This window comes from Colletotrichum orchidophilum (genome assembly GCF_001831195.1).
Source record: "Colletotrichum orchidophilum strain IMI 309357 chromosome Unknown Scaffold_9.1, whole genome shotgun sequence".
Taxonomy (NCBI): Eukaryota; Fungi; Ascomycota; class Sordariomycetes; order Glomerellales; family Glomerellaceae; genus Colletotrichum; species Colletotrichum orchidophilum.
Genome location: NW_019172965.1, coordinates 156,201 through 178,793, shown reverse-complemented (window position 1 = coordinate 178,793; position 22,593 = coordinate 156,201). Strand labels below are relative to the sequence as shown.

The 22,593-nt window shown below is 50.7% G+C and overlaps 6 protein-coding genes across 6 annotated transcripts; 3 read left to right on the top strand and 3 right to left on the bottom strand.

Moving 5' to 3' along the window:
- Positions 1 to 234: 234 nt before the first annotated feature.
- Positions 235 to 2,157, top strand: CORC01_01691 (penicillin-binding protein; the record flags this gene model as incomplete). Its single annotated transcript, XM_022613345.1, has 3 exons — positions 235 to 579; positions 673 to 1,640; positions 1,698 to 2,157. 3 exons carry the CDS (start codon positions 235 to 237, stop codon positions 2,155 to 2,157), a joined length of 1,773 nt encoding a protein of 590 aa, XP_022480071.1.
- A 458-nt stretch (positions 2,158 to 2,615) lies between these two features.
- CORC01_01690 (uncharacterized protein) lies at positions 2,616 to 4,302 on the top strand (the record flags this gene model as incomplete). Its single annotated transcript, XM_022613344.1, has 3 exons — positions 2,616 to 3,156; positions 3,214 to 3,499; positions 3,561 to 4,302. The coding sequence occupies 3 exons, from the start codon at positions 2,616 to 2,618 to the stop codon at positions 4,300 to 4,302; spliced, it is 1,569 nt and encodes a 522-aa protein (XP_022480070.1).
- A 589-nt stretch (positions 4,303 to 4,891) lies between these two features.
- CORC01_01689 (beta-eliminating lyase) lies at positions 4,892 to 5,980 on the top strand (the record flags this gene model as incomplete). Its single annotated transcript, XM_022613343.1, has 1 exon — positions 4,892 to 5,980. The coding sequence occupies one exon, from the start codon at positions 4,892 to 4,894 to the stop codon at positions 5,978 to 5,980; it is 1,089 nt and encodes a 362-aa protein (XP_022480069.1).
- Positions 5,981 to 6,035: 55 nt separating this feature from the next.
- Positions 6,036 to 6,713, bottom strand: CORC01_01688 (uncharacterized protein; the record flags this gene model as incomplete). The annotated part of the gene is made up of 2 exons (XM_022613342.1): positions 6,036 to 6,451; positions 6,548 to 6,713. The coding sequence occupies 2 exons, from the start codon at positions 6,711 to 6,713 to the stop codon at positions 6,036 to 6,038; spliced, it is 582 nt and encodes a 193-aa protein (XP_022480068.1).
- Positions 6,714 to 7,194: 481 nt separating this feature from the next.
- CORC01_01687 (cytochrome b5-like Heme/Steroid binding domain-containing protein) lies at positions 7,195 to 12,152 on the bottom strand (the record flags this gene model as incomplete). Its single annotated transcript, XM_022613341.1, has 10 exons — positions 7,195 to 7,820; positions 7,875 to 8,072; positions 8,140 to 8,424; positions 8,496 to 8,524; positions 8,621 to 9,080; positions 9,136 to 10,885; positions 10,944 to 11,021; positions 11,190 to 11,293; positions 11,489 to 11,553; positions 11,644 to 12,152. 10 exons carry the CDS (start codon positions 12,150 to 12,152, stop codon positions 7,195 to 7,197), a joined length of 4,104 nt encoding a protein of 1,367 aa, XP_022480067.1.
- Positions 12,153 to 13,186: 1,034 nt separating this feature from the next.
- On the bottom strand, positions 13,187 to 17,639 carry CORC01_01686 (cytochrome b5-like Heme/Steroid binding domain-containing protein; the record flags this gene model as incomplete). The annotated part of the gene is made up of 9 exons (XM_022613340.1): positions 13,187 to 13,692; positions 13,745 to 14,032; positions 14,097 to 14,327; positions 14,391 to 14,663; positions 14,725 to 16,351; positions 16,412 to 16,483; positions 16,538 to 16,555; positions 16,619 to 16,979; positions 17,068 to 17,639. 9 exons carry the CDS (start codon positions 17,637 to 17,639, stop codon positions 13,187 to 13,189), a joined length of 3,948 nt encoding a protein of 1,315 aa, XP_022480066.1.
- Between the last annotated feature and the right edge of the window lie 4,954 nt (positions 17,640 to 22,593).

Below are 22,593 nucleotides of genomic sequence, written 5' to 3'. Positions count from 1 at the left end.
CTAGTAATCATAATGTTTTCCCTGTATCTTTGATCAAGGCCCGAGGTTCCTTGGTCCAGGCAACCTGTCGATATTGTTTCGATGTCGTTAGAGATTTTGAGCAGCTACGGATGAGATTCATGTAGAGAGTCAGTCACCTTCCTAATGTGGCGTTGGTGCGGCTGTGAAACTATTGGCCCCAGATATCACTTGCGGCGCAGCTAGCCGAGCAGTGGGGAGTATTCTCAGAGCGATATGAGCAGAGGCTCACGTCATCTTTTCGGCGTTACGATTGTCAATGACCCGACTCTGTGTCGTCGTTTGTATCTTTGGTTTCTCAGTCACACTATCCTTCTGACTACAATTGGTGCACTGATCACAATGAAGGCGTTTCAACTGCCAGTTGTTGCCCTGTGGGTGGCCCAAGCAGTGGGACAAGACACAACACAAAGACCTCTGCATGAAGAAGATCGGGCTCTCCCAGGTATTCCTCGCGTGGTTTCAACAGATCTTGAACAATACATTGAGCGAATTCGAGAGGAGTGGCATGCTCCGGGCCTAGCCGTTGCAATTGTCGATGGGAACAACACTTGGGCAAAGGTATTGAAAGCCACCTTCTCTGCAGCTTCACGTGGCGATGAGAGCCAGAAACGCCAGCAAAGTAATTGAAAACGAGGGACTAAAGTCTCGCAGGGCTACGGCTTCGCCGTCCTCAACTCTACACCCGTCACTCCGCACACGCTCTTCTACACCGGCAGCACCACCAAGTCCTTCACCGCCGCCGGTCTTTCTCTCCTCATTGACAACGCCACCGCAACCTCTTCCGTGTACTCCGGGCTCAACTGGAAGACGCCAGTGTCCAGCATCCTCCGCGATGACTTCGTCCTCAGCGACGAGTGGGCTACGGCCCACATCACTGTCGAGGACGCGCTGAGCCATCGCACAGGCTACCCTCGCCACGATCTGGCTCCGGCAACCACGGCCCAAGAGACAGCCCGCTTGCTGAGACATCTGCCCATGACTGCTGAACCACGCACGACGTTCCAGTACAATAACAAAATGTTCGGGGTCATGGGCTATCTGATCGAGGTCTTGACGGGGTCATGGCTCGGTGATTTCTTCCGGGAGTACCTGTGGGAACCCATGGGCATGAACGAGACATTCTTTTCTCTCGGAGACGCAAAGCGCAGCGGGTTAGTTCTCGCGAACGAATACTACTACAACCCAGTTGACGGAAGCTATTTGGAGATGCCGCACGAACCCTTTTCTGCCGAAGAAGGTGCGGGTTCCGTCGTGTCAAACGTCCTCGATTACGCGAAATACTTGCGCGTCATGATGGCCGAGTCGGCACCAATCTCCAAGGCGGGACATCGAGAAGTCAAGACGCCGCGCACGCTGGTCGCTGCCTCGATGGCTCCGTTCACTGGGCCTGTAAGCTACGCTTTAGGTTGGAATACCGCCATCTTGGGAGGCGAGCAGGTGTACTTCCACAGCGGCGGGGTCAACATGTTCATCTCCATGATGATGATGATTCCTTCACGGCAAATCGGCGTGGTGGTTTTCACCAACACAGACGTCAAGGCCCCGCAGGTGATTGCGAATCATATCCTCTCGGAGCATTTGGGCATCCCCGAGAATAAGAGACCAGACATGAACAGACAGTGAGTCATCTTCATAAGTACCCGACACGAATTACAGAGTTCTAATAAATGGAAAAGGTACATGGCGGAAAAGAAAGCGCAGCAGAAATATCTCACGACTTGCGCAGACACACTGTATCCTTCTCTCCCGACCCCACCTTTATTGCCAACGGTACCCATTCCAGATCACGTCGGCGAATTTTACGACGCTGGATATGGGACTCTGAAGGTGGATCTAGACTGTTCAGATTCCGTTGAACAATGTCAGCTTCGTCTTCTGGGTATGGGAGGAGAGGAGTTTGCGTACCTTGAGCCTACCATCTACCTTGAACCAATGTCCGGCAACTATTGGCTTGGGAGAGCCTATATTGGAGGAAAGAAGGCCCCAGCAGGGGGCATTCCGATAGTTTGCGTCCCCGTCGAGTTCAAGATTGATGTTCATAGCACAGTCACGCAGATTGGTGTTGGACTTAGACTGGAGGGTGGCGATGAGCCGCTGGTCTGGTTCGACCGTGTCATTATTCCATTGGAAAAGTGATGAGTGGATACTCTTGGAAAGAATTTCGTCAACAAGAGCACTGCGGCTCGATTGCCGGGACCTATAAGCTACATGTATGAAATGCGTCCGGACAACGTCTCGTGTGCCATCACTCAAGTTCGAATGATTGGGGAGGTTTATGCTGGAAACCCAGTCAATCCGACCAAAAGTTTCAACCTGTCAACTTTCAGAGGATTTCAGTCAAGTTTGAAGAGCCGGTCGCATATCTACAGCAGAGTCTATTCCAAATTCAGGGCTCTATCGTGACGGCTTTTCCGGAGCGCCGAGCCGGTGTGGGGCCGATGGCGCAGTCCTAGGCACGGATCCCCACGACACCAGCAAGCTCTCAGTGGGCGCGGTAAAACAGAGGGCGATTTCCCTCCTGCAAACTCAATGACTGAGAACAAAGTTGAGAGCTTCGAGTCACCAGACCCTGCCCAGGATGCCCTCTTCCAAACATGGCTCGCATGAGGAAGATAGAACCTCTTCGATTAGTGAACAAGAACGAAAGTACGTGGTGTTGGTTGAGGCTAGCGACCCTTGAACCCCAATCGAAAATCGCTAACGAAGAGGTCACATCTAGACGTTTGCGCAACCGTCTCTCGCAGCAGGCTTTCCGTCGGAGGCAAGCGGAGCGCATGAGAGAGCTGAGTAGCCGAGTCAACACTGACCAGAAATCCGACAATGAGCGTATTGAAGAGCTCCAGCGCGAGAACAGGCAGCTGCGGGCGCAGCTGGTCGATGTTCAGGCAAGGTTGTCGCGACTGCTCGCCAACATCCAGGGGTTGAATGACTCTGTATCGAAGACTTTGAATGACACAGGGTCTCATGATAACAAGAGCCTTAACCAACCGGAAGACCCGTCTTTCGAGCTCTCGAATTTCGATTGCAAGCAGAACTATGGAGGTGCCGCTTTCCCAGGGCCATCTGTGCAGCTCGAACCTTTCGATACATCATTGCTGGACTTCGATCCGCCGCTTGTTCATCAACCTGCATCAGGTACACCATCCAAGATTTCGAAACTTCATTCCGTGGTATTAACTGACGGCGTTGCAGGTGAGACTGAAGATGCGTTTTTGTCATCGGAACTCATCAACGTCACTGGGACAAGCCCCCTCTATGCACAGATTCCGAATATCTGGACATTTGAGTACCAAACCGGAATAGAGCCGTACTTGACTGCCATGGCTGCAACTCAAGAGTCTAGCATGGCGCTGAGAAAAGACATGCCCATATCGAATTCGCCATTTTCGGACCACATCAAGCTACTCCAGCATCTTCTAAAAAGCAAGCTGGCAGCAAATGGATTCAATCCGGACGGCGGTCAACCGTCAATGCAAAGGTGAGAAGAAGCTGAAGACCTACCTTCAAGGCACAAGGGAGACAGAGTTAACATTTATCAGCATATACCAACCAGTTCTCATGGTGTTGTCCATGTTCAATAGCATGACGCGACCCGACGTCATGGCATGGTACGCCAAAACGCGCTTTTTCCACATTATCGAGCTCACAGCCTGGCAACTCTACCCCTCGCCCGCGACATTCCAAAAGTTACACCAGCGATATCGGCCAACAGACACGCAACTGAAGCATCCGCACCCGCGCGTGATAGACTGGATACCCTTCCCATCGATCCGAGACCGACTGATAGAGCTCCACGCCGCCAACCCGCTTATCGACCAAATCTTTTGCGACGCGGTCACGGGATACGTGGTGGAAGCGGTCATGTCCGACCTGATAAGCGACGCGCCCCAGATTATGGTTTACGTCCGGGTAACGGACCTTATCGCGGCCATGTCTTCCGGTGCGGGCAGCAGCGCCGAGGATGCCCCCGCCATGCTTCCCGCCCCGGATATCACCACGCTCTTCTCCTCGCCATCCCATGCTCGCGCCGCCTTTGCGCAGTTGAACATGGATAAAGGGGCATCGTACTACAAGATTGACCCGGCCTTTTACGCGAAGTACCCAGAGCTGTACGACCAGTCAAACGACCTCACGGCCAACGGCGTACCGCTTAAACCAAGATCGCAAAAGGTCCTCACGTACCCCAAGCCCCTCGATGCCTCCACAGTCGAGACCTACCGGAGTTTCATAGACTTTTCCATGGATGCCACCAGCACAATCTCCTCGACGACGGCCCCGTGATGCGTGTCTTGGGCCCAATCTCCCCCGCGCCTTGTACTGCACGGTCAAACAATATACTTCATGCTTTCCCGAACACGGGGACGGCTCCCCCAAGCTCGAACCATCCGCACCTATCCGCGGCCACGCCGCATGTAGCCGTCAGCTTTTGCGGGCATGTTCCAAGGAGAGACCTCCGCAGTTTCGGGAAGTCTGATAACGCCTTTTTTTTTTTTTTTTTTTTTTTTTTGTGTTTAGCCCCCCCCCCCCCCCCCCCCCCCCCCCCCCTCGCGCTGTCCCGCTCCCTTCGTTCATTCCTCACCTCCCCCGCCTTTGTGCCCCTTCTCTCTTCCTTTTTTTTTTTTTTTTTTTTTTTTTTTGGGTTGAGCACCGACCCACCGCGATCGCACTGATTATCGTCGCACTGACTAACGTTCCACTTACTAACGCTCGGATTTTGTCATCGTCTGAAAGCTCCAGTGGGCTTTTCGGTGGGGATGGGGGATTCTATATAGAATTCCCGGGAAACTGGAACGTGGAATCTCTCTGGATTCAGTGACTCACTCTGTTCTGGCTATCGATTTCCATCTCATCGCCTTCCTATACGTGAAAAATGCCGTCGCAATTTCCCACTCCCACGGCGACTCCTCGCTATAGCTTCCTGGACGATTACAGCGAAGGAGCTCACCCGGCACTGCTCAAGGCCATCCTCGCCGGTAACACATCTCAGGAAGCCGGCTACGGCGGCGACTCATACTGCGACCTCGCCAGGCAACGGATACGCCGGCACCTGGGGCGCAACGATGTCGGAATCTTCTTCGTCCCCAGCGGCACATCAGCCAACGCAATCTCCATCGCGGCCTGTCTGAGACCCCACGAAGCTGCCATTGCCGCGAGCTCGGGACACATTGTGACGAGGGAGACGGGCGCCGTGGAGGCCAGCGGCCACAAGATTATCAACGTCGCGCCGGTCAATGGCAAGTTGACGCCCCAGAGCATCCAGCGGGCCGTCGATGAGAATTGGCATTTCCCGCACATGGCGAAGCCGAGGTTGGTCTACATCTCTAACGCGACGGAGATTGGGACGATTTACAAGAGAGACGAGCTGGCTGCGATCAAGCAGGTTTGTGAGCAAAACCAGCTCATACTTTTCCTCGATGGCGCGCGCATCGGGACAGCGTTGGCGTCAACGTCGAACGATATGACGCTCCGCGACATTCTGGAGTTGACAGACATTTTCTGGATCGGGGGCACAAAGAACGGGGCATTGCTGGGAGAAGCCGTGGTCGTCAAAGACGCGCGTCTGGCGACCGAGTTTGAATTTTATGTCAAGCAGCACGGCTCCCTGCTAGCAAAGAGTCGGATCATGGGCACGCAGTTTGCTGAGCTGTTTCGGGAAGATCTCTACTTTGATCTCGCTCGTTTGGCCAACTTTTGTGCCGAGACGCTGTCCAGCGGTATCGCTGCGGCCGGGTTTTCGGTTCACGCCGTAACCGAGACGAATCAGGTCTTTGCGGTGCTTCCCATGAGCTTGATCCAGGTTCTACAGGAGCACTTCATCTTCTATGTATGGGAGAAGCGAGGCGATGATGAGGCTGTGGTGAGACTGCTCACGACTTGGGCAACAGAAGCGACAGAGGTTGAAAAGTTTGTTGGTCTCGTCCAGGGCTGGTCCGCTGGAACGACTGAAAGTCGAAATTAATATCTCCAAAAATTAAATAATAATCTCTTTTCTTAGCCCGTACAGAGATGATACATTACTGGAGTGTTGCCAGAGCCTTCTCAACATTGGGAATCTCAGAGGCAGTCGTGGCTGGACCGCCCCAAGTGACCTGGCCCTTGCCATCAACAGCCCAGGCTCCAGAAGTCTGCCACCTGCTCCCGCTCTCGGTCGGCCTGTTGGCGATGCCCTCTTCCCGAGAAAGCTTGAAGACGTCGGATAGCGCGCTGGGGCTTAGCACGTGCGCGAAACTCGACGCGCCGAGTCCCCATTTGGCATACACGTTGCGTTCTTCGTTGGTGATGACTTGAACCGGGTTCTTATCGCCGGGACCGCCGACTTCGGACAGCCATTTTGTCGTGTGTGATTCGGACGAGTGAGAGACGGCGATAAAGGCGATCTCGGGATGCTTGGACGCTGCGTCGCGGAGGGTGATGAAGGTTTTTTCGGCGACTGGTGGATGATTTTGTAAGAATCTTTGGGGCTGTCTGAGAAAGAAGAGAGGGAGAGATAGAGAGATTGGAAACTAATTGTTCATTCTTGACTTACATGGACACCCGCAGTGCCGCAGGAATGCGATTACAGCGGGTTTACCGCCATCCCTGGGAAATGTGAGTTGGTCGGTGCTCGGGGCTGGGTCTCCAGCTTTTGGTGGGTTGGACAGGGTCAGCGATGTGGGAGACATCCATGACGCGAATTCCTGCATGAAAGACATGGTGCCGTGTGAGTTCTATCTAGTTGGGAGCTTCGATTCAGAGGAGAGTCTCTTGTTTATGTGTAGGGACCGAGATTAATAGACTGCTTCATCGTCGAGTTTGGAATTGGTAAGGAACAGCGGCATTACTCCATCACGTCATGGTTTGTCATCACTTGACACCATTCAGACTAGTCGGCCGGGTGCTTGCACCGGTTGAAGTGGAGTCAAATGCTTTCGGCCGAGCGAGTCCGTGGTCATTATCGTAGCTGCATCTTGTTCTTAAGGGCACGCTTCCATTCACCAAGGTTACTTCGGAGAGCCCAAATCTTGGAGCACGCATACAGATGTTGAATCAACTTAGAAATAATCATAAAAAGAAGATGCGATATGACTGAGTCTGCCTTCTCCTACGGAGCAACAATTAATCTCCATTCCCAACTGCTCTCATGTTTGAAGCGATAAGGGGGAAAAAAAAAACACCGCAAAAACAAAATACGATCTACCGCCTCTTTCTTGGGGCACCATCATCAATCTTAAATACAGGCTTTCGTTTTTTTGTAACCAGCAGCTCTTTCCGTGACATGCCGGGCTGAGCTGCTGCTTGGCGAGGGTCAAACTCTCCCTCCTCATATACTTCTTCCTTAATCACGGTGCCAGTTTCGTGCTTTGAGCTGTTGTCTTTGTAAGGCACTGCTGTACCCCGTGATTTTCCCAAGGCTTTCAACTCTGGGCATGCTCTTGCTCTGTTCCTCACTACCTTTTCGTCGTTGTGGCGCCTAAGCTCAGAGTTCAATCTGCTCAATTGTTCCGGCGTTGGACTCCTCGCCCTGGTCGCCGCCGCCGATTCGTTGAGTTCAGCAGGCCAGGCATCGCCGCTTCGAGGTGACCTCCGTTCCGATTCCTGAGCAAGGCTGGGCTGAACGACTTGGCCTAGATCACACACCAGGTTTTGAAGGTAGCTTCGCGAGGGAGTCGGTTCGAAAACATCTTTCTTCTCGAAATCTTCTTCCTTTGAGCGCTTTTTCGCTTTCTGTAGTGTGCTCATATGTGGAGCAACTTGGTCCTCCAGCGGAGATTCCCAAGATTTCTTGGTACGGTTGGCCCAGATGGGCATCTTATAGCGAACTAGGAAAGGGGTCAACGACGACTTTTGAAGTCGGATCTGAAAAGCATACTTACGAGGAGCCTTTTTCTTTGGGTTCCAGTTGATTGTGCGTCTTCCCTGCTCCCGCCTTCTTTTCTGTACTAAAATGGCACAGACAAGACCTTGGCAGTGAGTTTGCAAGTAAGTTTTCATCTCTTCATCTGTCACGACACCCCCGAGGAAGGTTTCGAACTTGGCATAGTTGGGGTTGCTGGAGCCGTAGAGCATTATAGCTGTGTTTCTTTGGATTAGCGAGTGATTCAGACCTTGATGATGGAGCAGGAAACGGAAAAGACTGACCGGTCAGATCGTACACCATGCCATCTGAAGCCACGAATGCGTCGTATCGAACGTCGTGGATCTCATCAGCGTGCCCATCAAATTTGCTCAGCTCTATCGGTTCAATTTCCGGAAGCCCATGGTCTATTGATGCTACGATGTAGCCTCTTAGACGAGAAAAACGCAGGAGCGGTCCGTCGTTGCCTTCTTCGGCTTTCAGGGCTTGGGTAGCATCGGCTCCTAGGTAAGGAGAGAGATCATCCACGAGTTTGGACAATTTCGCATACTCACTTGACTCTTTGAGCGCTGCGACATCATGTGATTAACAGACAGGCCTTCTGCAATTTCTGGCTGGTCAAAATAGCGCTCAATCTCACCTTTCACTGAGTAGACTTCTCTGCCGAATCTGATCTCATGGGGAAGCACAAGTCCGTTTTCGGCAACACTTTCCGACTCATCATCCTGACATTCCTGTCGCCGTTCAATCAGATTACCAATTTACAGTTCCTTCAATCCAGCAAGGATTCTGCTACGGTTCTCTTGATGGTACTGATTGAAGAGATCGGTAATATCTCGTCCTCCATTCTCGACCAGTGCATGAAGCCCTCCCGGGTGTGTCTCGGCGTAGTCTTTCGAACGGTCAGCCGTAACCTCTCGCTTTTGCTTGCCTTGACGTCCCTTGAACTCACCTGAGATGTTGTACACCTTGTTATCAATCGAGATGTACATTCCCGTCTCTCTGAACTCGTGCTTGCGGAGTGACTGAGCTGTGAATGTTCTGACGGAGTGCTTGTCGGCAATCGCTCCTGGAGTTTTGGCCACAATCCCAACCCTCCAAGGTGCTAGAGACCTTTTGACCTCGGCGAGAGTATATCCGTCTTCCAACAATCTGAGAGACGGATTTCCAGCTGGGCTGCTCGCCAAGAGTCCCCTTAGTCGCGGTTCTGATACACTCTTCAAGTCTATCCGCTGTCAGCACGGCCAAAAGTCGTGTATCGACGTCTGTGGCACTCTTACAAGTAACGTCAAAGACGCTGTTGTGTAGGCGGATCCATAACGGTCTACCGTCTTTTCCATCGCACTCGGCAATGTCGTCATCCCGTATCACGCGTACCACCCTCCCTATGGCCAGAGAGGGTAAATCAGCATTGGAAAGCCATTCCGCGGCGTCACATGTAAGCTGTCTCCCATAGAAAGTTGACCTGGTAAATGAAAGCAGTTCGTTTTGCTCAATCTCCAGTGACCGACAGACGGCAGAACATCTGTAAACATCCAGATAGTACCCATTTTCGACCAGTACTAGCGCCTCTTCAAGCTCTTGGGCGTGATCGTACAGCTCGGCAACTGTGTAGTAGGGTACTTGATGTCGCCGATAACTCTGACCTGGCCGTAAGGGGCTACCGACTATCCCACTTTGTGCAAAGGCAGGCAAGTCTCTCGAGGGATATTTTGCCGGGTCTTCTCCATGGAAAACCTCGGCAGCCCTGTCTCCGAGGTCTTTATCCGGGGATTTCCACGTCGATACGCCCGCCTGCCAGAATTCCCATAGAGAGTATGTCCTGCCATCGGATGTGTGCCCGGGGTATTGAGGCATCTGAAAGCGGAAGTCGAGCCACGAGTTAAAGTCATTCCCATGATCGGCATTCAGCTGGGCTCTGAGGCTGTTGCATTCTGTTTCGAAGGCGTCCCGTAGTCCGGCTGGCTCGATGCAGAGTGCAAGGTACGTGTCAAACGCGGTGACTGCTAAATCAATGCAGTTATGGCGGATACTGCGCGTTGCAGATGGGTCGCCGGGATTGATGTGTCGCTCTGGTAAGTGGATTGGCGGATACGTCCACCTTCGTGACTCTGCTCTCTCAATTTGCTTTTGGACTTCGTCTCTTTGCGACTCGTTGAGAGAGAGACTTTGGGGTATGGTCCAAGGGTTCAACAGCGATCGTTTTGGCTGTTTAATCGGCGTGATCGTCGCTAATCGCCCAGGCAGTGAGGCCACCAAGAGAAATCCTATGGCTCGCCAGAACCACTGCGTCCTATTTCCATCAACAATGTGAGCTCCATATTGTGTTGGCGAGGCTTCATATACAAGTAAATCGTTCTGGTCGCGAGTCACACGTAGCGGATGAATCCAGTTGCAGGCAAACCACTCTGCATTGTCTTCGTATCGATCGTTCCTTCGAGCTGGTGGAACATCTGCTAGACGTGCCAGATCTTCTCGAGGATTGTGAAGCCCGTAGGGAGTCATCTGCCACATCGCGTAGGTGTCTTGGAGCCACGGACGCATTCTATGATATTTCAGTCGTCTACTCAGTAAACTCCTCGCCAGCATCTTGAGCGAATCAGCATGAAATGTCTGGGGGATAAACTCCTCAATAAATCGAGCCGATGTTTCTCGTGGATGGAACCAAGGTTCGAAAAAGCCTTGATTCCCATGTTGTGTGGCGCTGACAAGCATCTTGGGTCCCATCAGGCTCTGATAACCATACTTGGAAACGATTTGGGTCCAGAAAGCTTCGGACGAAAATGAATCATGCCAAAGCGATGGCATAGGCCAGCGCGTGTCGATGGTTGGGCTATTCAGGACAATGCCATAGGTCTCTTTGAGTTCGAATATGTGGGGGAACTTCCGGATGGAGAGAATCAACGGTGCATAGGTCATGGTGTGGAAGTCGTTGGTAGAGCTCCTGGGGACAAGTCCACACAGAGTACCCCCAAATGCATGTTGTTCGAACGACCATCCGAGCTCGAAATGATGTTCCCCTGGTCCGAACTAACGAGAACTCGCTTCAGTCGGGAAACTCGGCGAATGGAAGGTTTAGATGACTTACTATTTCGAAATTGTGAATCGGGTGTCCCAGACTTTGTCGCAATGCTCCGTTGCCTAGATGAACGAAACCGATCATGTGCTGTAATGAGTGACAAACCGACGTTAGTCGATTCTGCTGGAAGTTTCCTCAGGGAACATATGAGATCCAATATGCGCCTGACTGAAGAGGTATTACCATAAGCTCGTGAATTAGCTGTTGAAAAAGAAGTATTAGCAGTTTATTGGCTTGGTGAGGTTGCAAACTTACAGTGCTTGCAAGATTCATCAACGCCGCGCTCTTTGAAGATTGGGTAGTGTCCGCATCCAATAGCGTCTTCATGCCAACAATGTTGATGAAGATCGTGATCGGTCCTGACAAACCATTAGGAGGTACTGTCAACCCTTCAACGGTTCCCTCCGGTTCATAATACGACGAAGTTGATTTGTCGTTGAAAGCCCAACAAATCCTCTTGAAAAAGGTTGGGTTTGACAATATTTCGACCAATTCTTTAGCTGGTTTCCGACTAATAGGAGATGGTTTCATTCGCCAGATCCTGTCAAAGTTACCAGAACAAGAGGGGACTATCGTGTCATAGCTCTCAATGTTTTCCGGTATCAGCAAAGATTGTAGCCTGCGAAGAAGTGTGAAATATTAGCTCTGAATCTATGCCTTGTCTCTCTCTCTCCCTGCGACGACGGATATGTTTGGAACGCAGCATTACCAGTCCCCTTCCAGGGAATTTCGCATAATATTGTCGGCGATCTGTATCGCCTTGCGAAGGACTCCCCATATCAGAGGATCGTGGGCACTCCAGAGCTGCGATCTGGACCAATCGTTGGACCAATTCGGGGGCACAGTGAAGTCAATCATCCAACGGTCTCTTGACCAAATAGGCAGCCAAGATGATTCGATGACTTCTAATTCCTTGCCAATCAGAGTCTGTCCCTCTCCTGGTGTGGTATACGTTTCAGTCTTTGCCAGCAGCGCGGCTTCCCATGTCCTCAACCCCGACAATTTTGCGAGTTGTTGTCGTTCTGAAAGATAGAGATCGTCCAGCTCAGAAGGGAGGGGCTCCAGAATCTCTTCGGGATACGGTTCGTCCATCTGGAGCGTTTGCGGGTCAATGGAGGGAAGTACGGGATCCATCCATGACAGGCCGTTCCGTCGCGGCGGGTGAGTCTTGCCAACGCCATACTGCTTTTCCCAGCGAGCTGGTGAAGACCCAGACATTGTGGAGAAATCTTAAGTCCAATACGACGAGTTTTGCTGCAAATCAGTCTGCTTTCAAGTAGAGGGGAAGATGCATAGATCAATTATCAAACGGGCACTGAGAGAATGACTGAAGAGGTCGAAGGTTGTCAATCCTCAGTCGAACATCGTTTGGGTAACCAAGCAATCAAGAGGGCGACTCGGTGAAGCCAAAGAGTTAGAAGTTAGCACAGAGCATTGCAACACGAGCCTCGTATCGTTTGAAAATTTGGATCAAGATCAAAAGACCACCGAGGAACTCGAGCGGTCTCTTAATTAACCGAAAGCAAATGTTGAACGGGGCAAATACAGGCGCTAGTCATTGTGGCCAAAACAATCGGATATGAACCCAAAGATTCTTGGAACTTAAAGTAACGGGCACAAAAGTCTCATTCATAGGGACACTTGAGCAAGGGGCTCATGTGAGCATCAGTCTGCTTTGTGTCGCGCCAAGCTACCACGTTGCCAAGGCTCTGAACATGTACCGGATTTAGTGACACGGCACCGCATCCTTCTGCTACATTTCAAGAACAATGGCGATCCAAAATTAAGATATCTTGGGTTTTCTCGGAGGTATCTTGCAAGGGATTATCGGGATGATTGTCGGAATCGATTTGCAGAGAGCCTCTTGTTCAAAATGACATATTGTTGAGTGAGAACATCCGGTCGAATCTTCAATACTATGTGAAAAATACGATTTGATATATCACTTGAACATGCATACGGAAGGGGGCACTTTTTTCAAATGAAGTCTTGATGTCATGCATTGATCATTAACATGAGGATGGAGCCTCGTCTTTTGACGTTGTAGAATTTAACACTTCTCAGTGATGTCGATTTAACAATCGTTTAACTGTCATAAGATCAAACATTGGGGGAAACTGAACAAGCTACGGATATACTGTCGGAAATCAAAACGGCCTGCGAAAACTCAAGTAACCATTCAACAAGTTGCCGCCAAGCTCATACCTAATTCACGCTTATTCCCGCATTGATCCAATCTCACATCGCGCCCGTCACCTGCGTCCACGCCCACGCCATCGTCCCCGTTTCACCACCTTCCACTCCCAGTCATCAGTTGGCTGCTCCGTCGTGCTTGTAGCTTCAGGCGCGGTCGAAGAGCCACCAGCGGAATCATAAGGTGCTGCACGACTAAGCTTCGGCACCGGAGGCTGCATAGCCACCTTGCGTTTCTTGCCGGCCATTCCCTGGATTGGCTGCACAACTTGGTTTGGAGGCATAGCCTCTTTGCCCTTTTGAGCAGCTTGGGCCCAGGTTAAAGAAGGATTGACCATCGACGATCCAACTTCTTTCAAATTAGGCACCTTGCTCGGGGTTGGCCTGAAAGACTTTTTCCAATCAAAGTCATCGATTAGGCCATGTTGTGCTATGATCCGATACTTGAATTCTGTTTTCAGCCTCTGCTTCACTTGTTGATTTTCAATTGAGTCTGAAAGCGTTTTCCCGGCATGAGCTTTCAAAATCTCAACGAATTCGTCCGGTTCTTCATATTTGAGGTATGCTGGTAGGGTTTAGTTACTCATACGGACAGTCCTTCTCGGCGGAAAACTCACACGTCAAATTGTATATGCACGCGCCATCAGAAACGTAGGATTCGTTGAAGCCCCAAGGGTTGACCTTGCCGTCCATGTGCTTCAATACTTTATCGTCCATAAAAGGCAAATATTGTCTTGAGATAAGGGTCTTGGCGACGACAGCACTCTTGAATTTGAATAATCTCTGAAGTACTTTAGGCGGGTACTCAGTGTCCATCAATGGTGTCACTTCCTTACCCCAGTAAATGTCAAGTTCTTTAGATGAAAGAAAAGACTGGACGTGGCTCGGCAACTTTGAAAGGTCCCCTGCGCGATTACGTCAACCAGAATTCTACTCTCAATTTTCCAATCAGCCGTTCTAGAGGCTTACCTTCTTTGCTGAAGATCTGGCCCCGGATTGCAATTTGCTGCGCGGACAGCTGAGAAGATGGGCTATGCTCACGGACGAGTTGACCAATACGCAATCTGTTGAGAAAGTGGTGGGTCGTCGTGCCACGAAAGCTCGTCGGTTTCTCATGGTACCGTAAGAAAGCATCTGTTCCATCTTTTCCAGCGACTTCTTGGAGAATTCTCATACCACCGGGGTGGTGTTTTATGAAGTCTATACCAAAGTTATGAGACAAGCTATGTTTAATCGGGGTCTTAGAGTGCATTCTGAACTTACCTGTAAGATCAAACACATTGTTCTGGATGACGGTGTAGATTCCTGTCTCGGGATACGCGTGCCACTTAACTTCACTCAACGTGAATGGACGAAATCGCTTGATGTCGCCTCGAAGAGTTTGTTCCCACCTGATTCCAATCTGGTAGGAGCGGAGGCAGTCAACAACGATGTCAGGATGATATCCTGAATTGACTGCTTCCATGAGAGGATTGCCTTCAGTCGTCGACTCGATGATAAACTGTAGATCCTTCATTTCCAACGGCAGTTGACAATCTAGAGTGTCAGATGAGCCTTTGAGCAATTCTTGAAACTTGGAAACTAAGCACGGACTGACCAGTTAGATCAAAAACGTCGGGACCAAAGACGACACACGCCAGACTATTGCTTTCGTTGTTGAGTCTGATATCCTCTGCGTTTATGAGGGGCAATACCTGCCCGATAGGCCCATCTTTCATGTATCTTTTGCAGGTCTCCTCTCCGATATCTCCTGCACGAAGCATTCTGTTTTGGATGTGACTAGAGGAATCTGGTCTCATCGTGAGCTTGTCCCGAGTTGCATCATCCCAGGCGTGGTCTGGCAGCGCCCCACTGAAGTCGTAGACCAAATACCTGTCATCATCATCGGGTTTGTGGACAAACCACTTGACTCTGCTACCGATGCGCTGGTGGTCACCAATTTCACCTACATGGTAGTATCGAAGCCGTGATGAGACTTCTAATGGTTGGTCTCGCGCTGGAAGAGGTGATAGCGCGATTACCGGCTTTGCTATGGCCCACGATGGAAGATCGGCGTCGTCATCGTCACTCAAGAGAGGCTCTTCGTCTTGCGATCCCACAATAGGGCAGTGGATCGTTTCGTGACTGTAAGGGAATTCCTGCCACTCGAATCCCAACCAACCAGAATCAAATGGGGATTGATCCATTCTCCTTCTCATATCTCGCCATTCCAGGTCGAAAGCCACAGCCATCTCGTTTGACAAGTTTCCGAGTACTTTCCAACGAAGAAACGCGAGTCTGGCATTGCTCATGCACATCTCTTTGTCATGACTCGGCGTGTACGATGAGTACAGAAACTTGGTCGCGCGGCCTTTTCTGCGTTCATATTGAAGCGCGAGATCAATGACCTCCTGGCCCCCAGCGAAATTGGGTCTGAGGCCCTTGACAAGTCTGTCAGGGTATAGCCCCCTTGGAGTTTGATTCGTGTAAGTCGTAGGTTTTTTCCTGACGGGTAGCGCTGCTAGGGCAAGATATGACAATGCCTGGAAGAAGAGTCTCGATGTATTCGTGTTGCGAGGGCTGGTTGCGGCGAGATCAGTACACTGATCATGGGGTAACAAGGTCGTCTTGATCAGGTTGCGAATTGAAACCTCATGTGTGTCGTAACGGCTTTCGATCTTAGTACCAATCAGGGACAAATTGTCTCGCTGCTGAGTCTCGGCATAGACTGTTGTATGCCATTTGCCGTACTCTTCCTTGAACCATGGCCTCAGCTCTCGGAGCTTCATTCGCCTGGCTTTCAAACGGCGCGCAACCATTGCCATGCTGGCATCGAGATGTTTGTAAGACGAGTAAGGGGGGTCGAGAACCTTGGCCCGTGTGACTCGTGTAATATCATCACGGTTCCTCTCCCATAGATAGTCGGCAACGCAGACACCAGTGAATCTCAATGTCTGGTATCCGTATTTTGCCACGTGCGTCTCCCAGAAGTCGGACGTCGTTATTGCGCACGGAAGGATGGCAGGTACGCCAAGCTGACTTTCTCGAAATGGTTCCTCGAGAGACCAATCGTCATAGGACCAGTATTGACCGGTGCTCCTGTAGCAAAAGTCCGGGCTAGGGGCACGTAGGCCGAAAAAAGCAATGCGATTGCTGTAGGACCACATGTAATCCTTTACGCAGGTTCCAAAAAAGGACATCTCCCATGAATAGCCTGCTTCCGCCCACTTCTCTTCGTCGTAAAACTGTTCTCATGGTTGTGTAAGCAAGAATTCATGCGCGAGGGCGCTTCCGTTTGAACTTACAAGCTCACCTGACACACATGGATCTGTAAGAAACTTTGGTATCGAGCGATTCAAGTGACCAGAGAGGCTGTGCTGCAGGTTTCGTGTTCAGTAAAACAGTCTCATTGGAAAGTGTCCATGGCATACCATTAATTCGTGCAGCATCTGGTCGAGTGAAGAGGGTCAATACTAGGCTCCGTAGAAAGTCGAGTAGAAACCAGAACTCACAACCTTGGCCGTCATAAACATAGCCTGGCGTCCTTCGGGATCTTGGAATGTCTTGCTCTGGAACGACAGCTGCAATTTCTCGAGGCCAAGCGTCATCCACCAAAGGGTCTTTCCGCTCTTGCTTGTGAAACTACACGTCTTTCCAGCAGCATGGGAGGACTCATCTCGTAGATGGAAACCCCAGAAGAAATGTTCAGCGATGCTGTCGAGAAAGCCCCGAGCTTCGGCCAGACTGAGGCGGGATTCGGGGCTGACCGGCAAAACGCGAATGATTGTGCCAGTTCGGGGAGGTTGACCCCGGCTCCCGCCTTTGACATTCCATCGAATCTCGCGGGAATCGGTATTGAGAAAACTCGCCAACCTGTCGGCGAGGTGTCAGTGGGTTTGTCTCTCTCGAACCTGGGGGTTCAGGTCTTGAATCCTCTTCATTTGAGAGCGAAGAAACACACCATTCATGACTGACAGCTTCTGTCAGGATTCTATTCGCAATTTCGATGGTCCTACTCAGCTTTTCCCAGATTGCGTCGTCGTCAATGTTGATGGATAAGCCGCTGTCTTCCGCATGCTTATAGCTAGCCCATCTTTCCCTCTGGAAGATCTTGAACCATTTCGTCTCATCCACATCGACGAACTCGCTGGTTGCCCAAGGTGCCAATGACAGCTGGCGGGCTACTGTCAGAGCCTCCATCATCTTTGACACTCCATCACTCGTATCTGAGCGAGCGGATAGATCATTGTCTCCGTCTTTGTCCATCTCCTCTCCTCCAGAATTGCTTGAAGTACTGCTATCGGCGCCGGTCAAGCCGAAGGGCAGGCATCTTGGTTGATATGCATCAGTCTCTTGAAGTGTTAACGCCTCTGACAGACGTAGCCCTGCTAGCCATAGCAACTGACTTTGCTCGTAGCGAAAAAGGCTGTCAAGTGTACTGATATCAGGTTTCGGTACTGGAGTCTTGTCGTCCTCGAAGTTTGTTTGAGAAGTGTTCCATTTGGGAAGCTGTATCCCCCACCAGGAGGCCATGATGGTCTCAAATTCACCAAACTGTAGGGATTGCGAGCGTGACTAGCGATTTCACACAACTCCAGAGTTTGCTGAACAAAATGAACGTAGGTAATGCGCGTTCGAATGAATCTCGGTACTTGTTATGGTTTGGGCAAAGGAAATTGAGGAATGAAGTACGGGTAAAAGCGTTTGCGGCGCTCAAGACTCTTCCACTTGTCCGGTCCCATAAGATTGACTCTCGAAATCCCCTCAAGTGGGCATTAACATTTCAGGTCTCCGGCAATCAAACAGTAGCGGAAACCATACGTTGTTAGGGCGTTTTGGGCAACGAACTCAAGGCTACCTTGGGAAATCGCTCGAGGGTACTGATTGAAATGCAATTCATCAAAGACCCCTTGGAAAATGTTTGTGCAAGCCTCTGTTTAGCGAGCATTTAGCTGAATCGCCAAGCAAGGGAGACCTTCTTGGACAAGGGAAAACCAATATTTATAAGTTTGGGGGAAGCATGAAGATCTTGTGTAACATTCCTCGCATATAGTTTAAGGGTTTGGGATAAATAGGAAGAAGAATTTTGACATGGACCTTGCGGGAGTCAAGACGCTGGGTTCGTCAATTGTTTGCAAGGCACAAAAGTGTCTAGTTCACAATGATTCTTTGTTCCCTTTATTACTCTCTCCCTCTCTGAGCCATATCGCCGTTACTCCATACGTTTCTGTTCTTGGTGAGTCGTCAGAGTGGCACCCCGGTGGATTATTCCAAGCAGAAGCGGTTATTGCAAAACAATGCGCACCTGACAATTGTCTCCGTGACACTCATTTCATGGAGATCCCAGCTAAATCCATCAACCTGAGTCTACCTACCAGAATGGCGATCCGCTTGGTTACACATCGGCATCCATGACAATCCCTCGGTTGTGTGTTGATTCCAGTTTGACACCGTTTGCATTAACGTATATGGAGGCTTACATGTGAGGTGGATTTAGTGAGGCTAAGAGACCCGCCGTCTTGGTGTTGGGAAGGATGGAGCAGGGCGAAAACTAGATCTCGTATTCGACATCCAGTTCAACCATTGTTGATTCATCAGACTCTTGAAATTAGCTCTGGAGATAAGAGGTTCACTATTGAAGCATGAGAAGGGGATGAGATTGAGTGACCATTTCAGATGAGCCATCTAGCCATACGTGTTAATGATGCGCTGTTATTGGTAGTTTGAAGCTCATCCTAAATATGAATCGGTTGAAGGTGATGATTGGGCATTGGTTTTTGGACGGCAAATCAATGAAATATGAGTTAAGAGTGGGTATGGGTCAATCATTAAGTAGGTAGCTGACGACACTGCTGTTTCCATTCTCCGCCGTGATTACCACCACCGTTGCAGCTTCCTCTCATATGATCTTTACTTACCGATGCCACATATGGTGACCTTCATTCAAGCCGACCGAAATGTGTCGAGTGCGGCCTCTTAGGCCAGCTGCTGGCCTCAGCCTCTGATTAGAAGCAATACGGTTTCTGGACAGGCCGACAAGACTCACCAGCTAGTTGTAGGATGTCAATTTCGCCGAAAAAACGGTTTGCTCGAACGCAGTGACGACACGGAGCTTCTTGTGGCAGGTTGGCAGAAGTATTCCAGCTGGTGATCTAAGTGTTTGCACTTAAAGACTGGGTACTGTTGCAGGAGTCCAGATCTCATTGTCCCTTCCTTTCGGATCCTTCTTTATCAACATCGCACACCCGGAAGACATTCAATATACCTCCCTTCCTCGAGATGCGCGTCGCCCACCTCATCAGGTTTGCAGCAGCGCTGTCTCTCGCCCTGACAGTTGCTGCAGGCATCGTGACCAGAGGCGAAGCAAAGACCGAAGTCCACATCTTTAGAATCCAAAACTCTACTCAGCTTTTGGAATCTCCCCGAGGCGGAGCTATGGTAACCTGCCACTCTTTCTCCATCAATGAACGCTACTCCACCTTGTTGTTCGCAACCTGCCGTAGCAAGAGGGGTATCTGGGACACAATCCATCTTGATTTGAACCTTTGCCTGGCGAATTCTTGCGGTAGACTTGAGAGTCGCGTGAGGTGAGTCAATAACCAACTTGTTCTTTGCAAAGTCGCATACGACTTCGTGTTGTCGAGAAGCTAACGGCATCAAATTTTTGCAGAGGACGATATGGAGATTCCTGCCATGCGAGGGCTTGTTGGATCGACGGGTTCACCTTGAAATGCAACTGCAAAAATTGCGGCGGTAGATGGATCTCGACTTCCATCGATTTGAGTAGGTGAAGTTGAAACCCGTTGTGGTGGTGGTGCTGACTCGGTTTTCCTCAGATGACGTTGTTGGAAACGACAATGGTTATCTCATATGTCATGGCCTGAAAGGACTGGGTTGAGATAGTGGGCTTGCCGATATCAGCATTTCATGGCGTGGTGGGACGACAGCTGTGGCCCGGAACTCGGATCTCGGCCTCCTGGTCCGGAGAGGTGGGGCCGGTTCTGAACTGCATAGTCTGGCCGACACACGAGGGCTTGCTATCTAACATATAGTTTGATACTCCATTGCAAATAAAACGACAATTTGGTCTCTAATATAGTCCTTGTGAACATTGACATCGATGTGATGCTGTGGGTGAAACCAGAATAGATACGGACAACCGGACAAGACCTTCAGAGTCGGAGACAAGATCACGGGATTTCAAAGTTTACAGAAGTCTACGCACGCATCCGAGCTTGCTATATATGTGCTTACCAGAAAGTTTCCACGCATTAGCTTGTCTGCTGGTCTCAACGGAGACTGACATGCGGGTGAAGATTGGGGCAATCAGTGACAGGGGTAGATCAAATGGTGAAAATATCCTCCTTCCAACGAATTTGCGATACGGCATGAGGATAAACGTCCTTATTCAAAATAGGACAGTTAGCGCGGGAGGCATGGCACCTACAGCTCTCATATATACGGATGTGGCCAAGGATCGAGGCCTCATGGATGTCTGCTGCCTGGCCTAGAAGAATATCTTCAGAAACGGCCTACGAGCCCAGTGTGTCAACAGGTTTGCCGTTTGACACGGAACGGCGGATGTGCGCAACGCTCTCCGAACTTGGCCGGTGATCACATATCCTAATCATGAACAGCACACGCTGCTATCCTGCATCTTCTCCGCTCTTTGTGTAGTATCGGTTGAACGAAAGGTCTCGGTGGTAGACTAAGCTCCCGAGCCATAGCATTTGGTCTACAATCATTGGGCAGAACTGCGTCACGATACTCGTTGCTTATCAGACTTTGGAAGCAGATGCAAGCTCTGTACTATGCTGCAGAGAAACGAAGGCAGTTGCACGCTTGCCTGCTACGTCGTCGGGCGATTCGCCAAGCCTATTACATCGACTGCAATTGTCGGGATTCGAAGAGGGAAAGGTCGGCTTCAGGTTTCGAGAACTGCGGACGGAAAGTATCAGCACGGGTGCTCACGCCTGTCAGGGACTTGCTTTGCTGGAATACTGACTCTTACAGTGCCATTCGGCATTGCAGTTAGGGTCACGTCGTGCTCGTGATGGTAAAGCTCAACAATCAGTCTGAACCGATAGAGACGTGAAGGAGTTGACCCGTCACTACAAGAATTGGCTCTCCTCGTTGATCTCGACGCGAGATACCTGAGATAGCTCACCAGTGCTTGTGGGATGGAGGCCTACACAAACTGACCACGGGGAAGGCCGGGCCGGGAACTAGCCATTGCAGAAGAATTGATCAAAGTCAGAATGGTCAAGAGAGCTCAGAAGCAGCGCGTACGCGGTCCTGCGCCGCGAAATCAAATGTCAAGCTTTCTCGGTCATGCCGCGCGGATGGAGTAGGACAGTTCGCTGCATCAACGTCACTGCAGGTCCTGGATTGGTCTTTTCTGAGCGACCCAATCGGGGGTTGGCATGTCTCACAAAGTACCCGAATAAAAGCCGAGACCAATAGTGGGGCAGGCAAAAATCAGCAACATCCAATCCCAAATGTCACCTTGAGCCTGAGGCACAAGCCATTTGGGATGATACCTTAGAGAAAGGGCAAAAAAAAGTTTAGAGGACAGGAGCGGGCACATGGCAGGGGAGGAATTCGAGCATGTGAAAGGTGATCTTCGACATTGCAAATCATCCACAGCCAGCGTGCGAGAGCATGTTGAATTGGGTATAGGTCAGTCTGACGATGTGATCCAGCATCTGCCGTCATCAACCAGACTGTCAGACAGGCGGTCAGGAAAGCGGGAGGGCGTGCGGCCCCTGCAGCCATTTTGGTCTCGTTGCTGGGCTAAGAAATGACGGGCTTAATTAGTGAAGGATCGAAGCATCGTAGAGAAAATTCTACGGGGCCCCACGATTTTGTGGAGTGAAGAGAGAGGGACAGAGAGACAACAGCAAGCAAAAGCGCGTAATCGCAATCAGCGGCTTATCACCCCGCCATCGTGGGATGAGCTGGTGGCCTGAACGTATCGATAAGGCGGGCGATAACAGGTATCCAGCTCAATGTCAACGACATTCTTCAAAGAAATTGAAGGCGCTGGACGGTCTCGGGAAGGCTGTGGATGACTTTTTTTTGGCATTCCCTCGAGATGGAGGATCAACCCTTGCTGCCATCTATACCCTCTGTGCAGCTGTTCAATAGAAAAGCGGTGACGAGATGTTTCGAGTCGGCGCATGGTATCTTGATATCCGCAATTCCAGGCATCTAGAATCCACGAACACGGGGCATCTGAGATGGACGCCCAAGACGCTGGGGCAGATCATCGATCCGTCTAGCCTCGGAGGTCTGACCTACCTGCATGCCTCCCAGTTTGGACAGTCAGTCAGTATCAGCACCATCAAAGGTACCTCAGCCTTTCGAGGACTTCTTCCTGCCAATCCACTCGCTCTGTCCCTAAGACTAGGCATGAGGCGTTGGGGGGCGGACAAAGGCCCAGTTGGACTCGGACCTGGTGGCCGGCGTCTCAATGAATCAAGGTCGA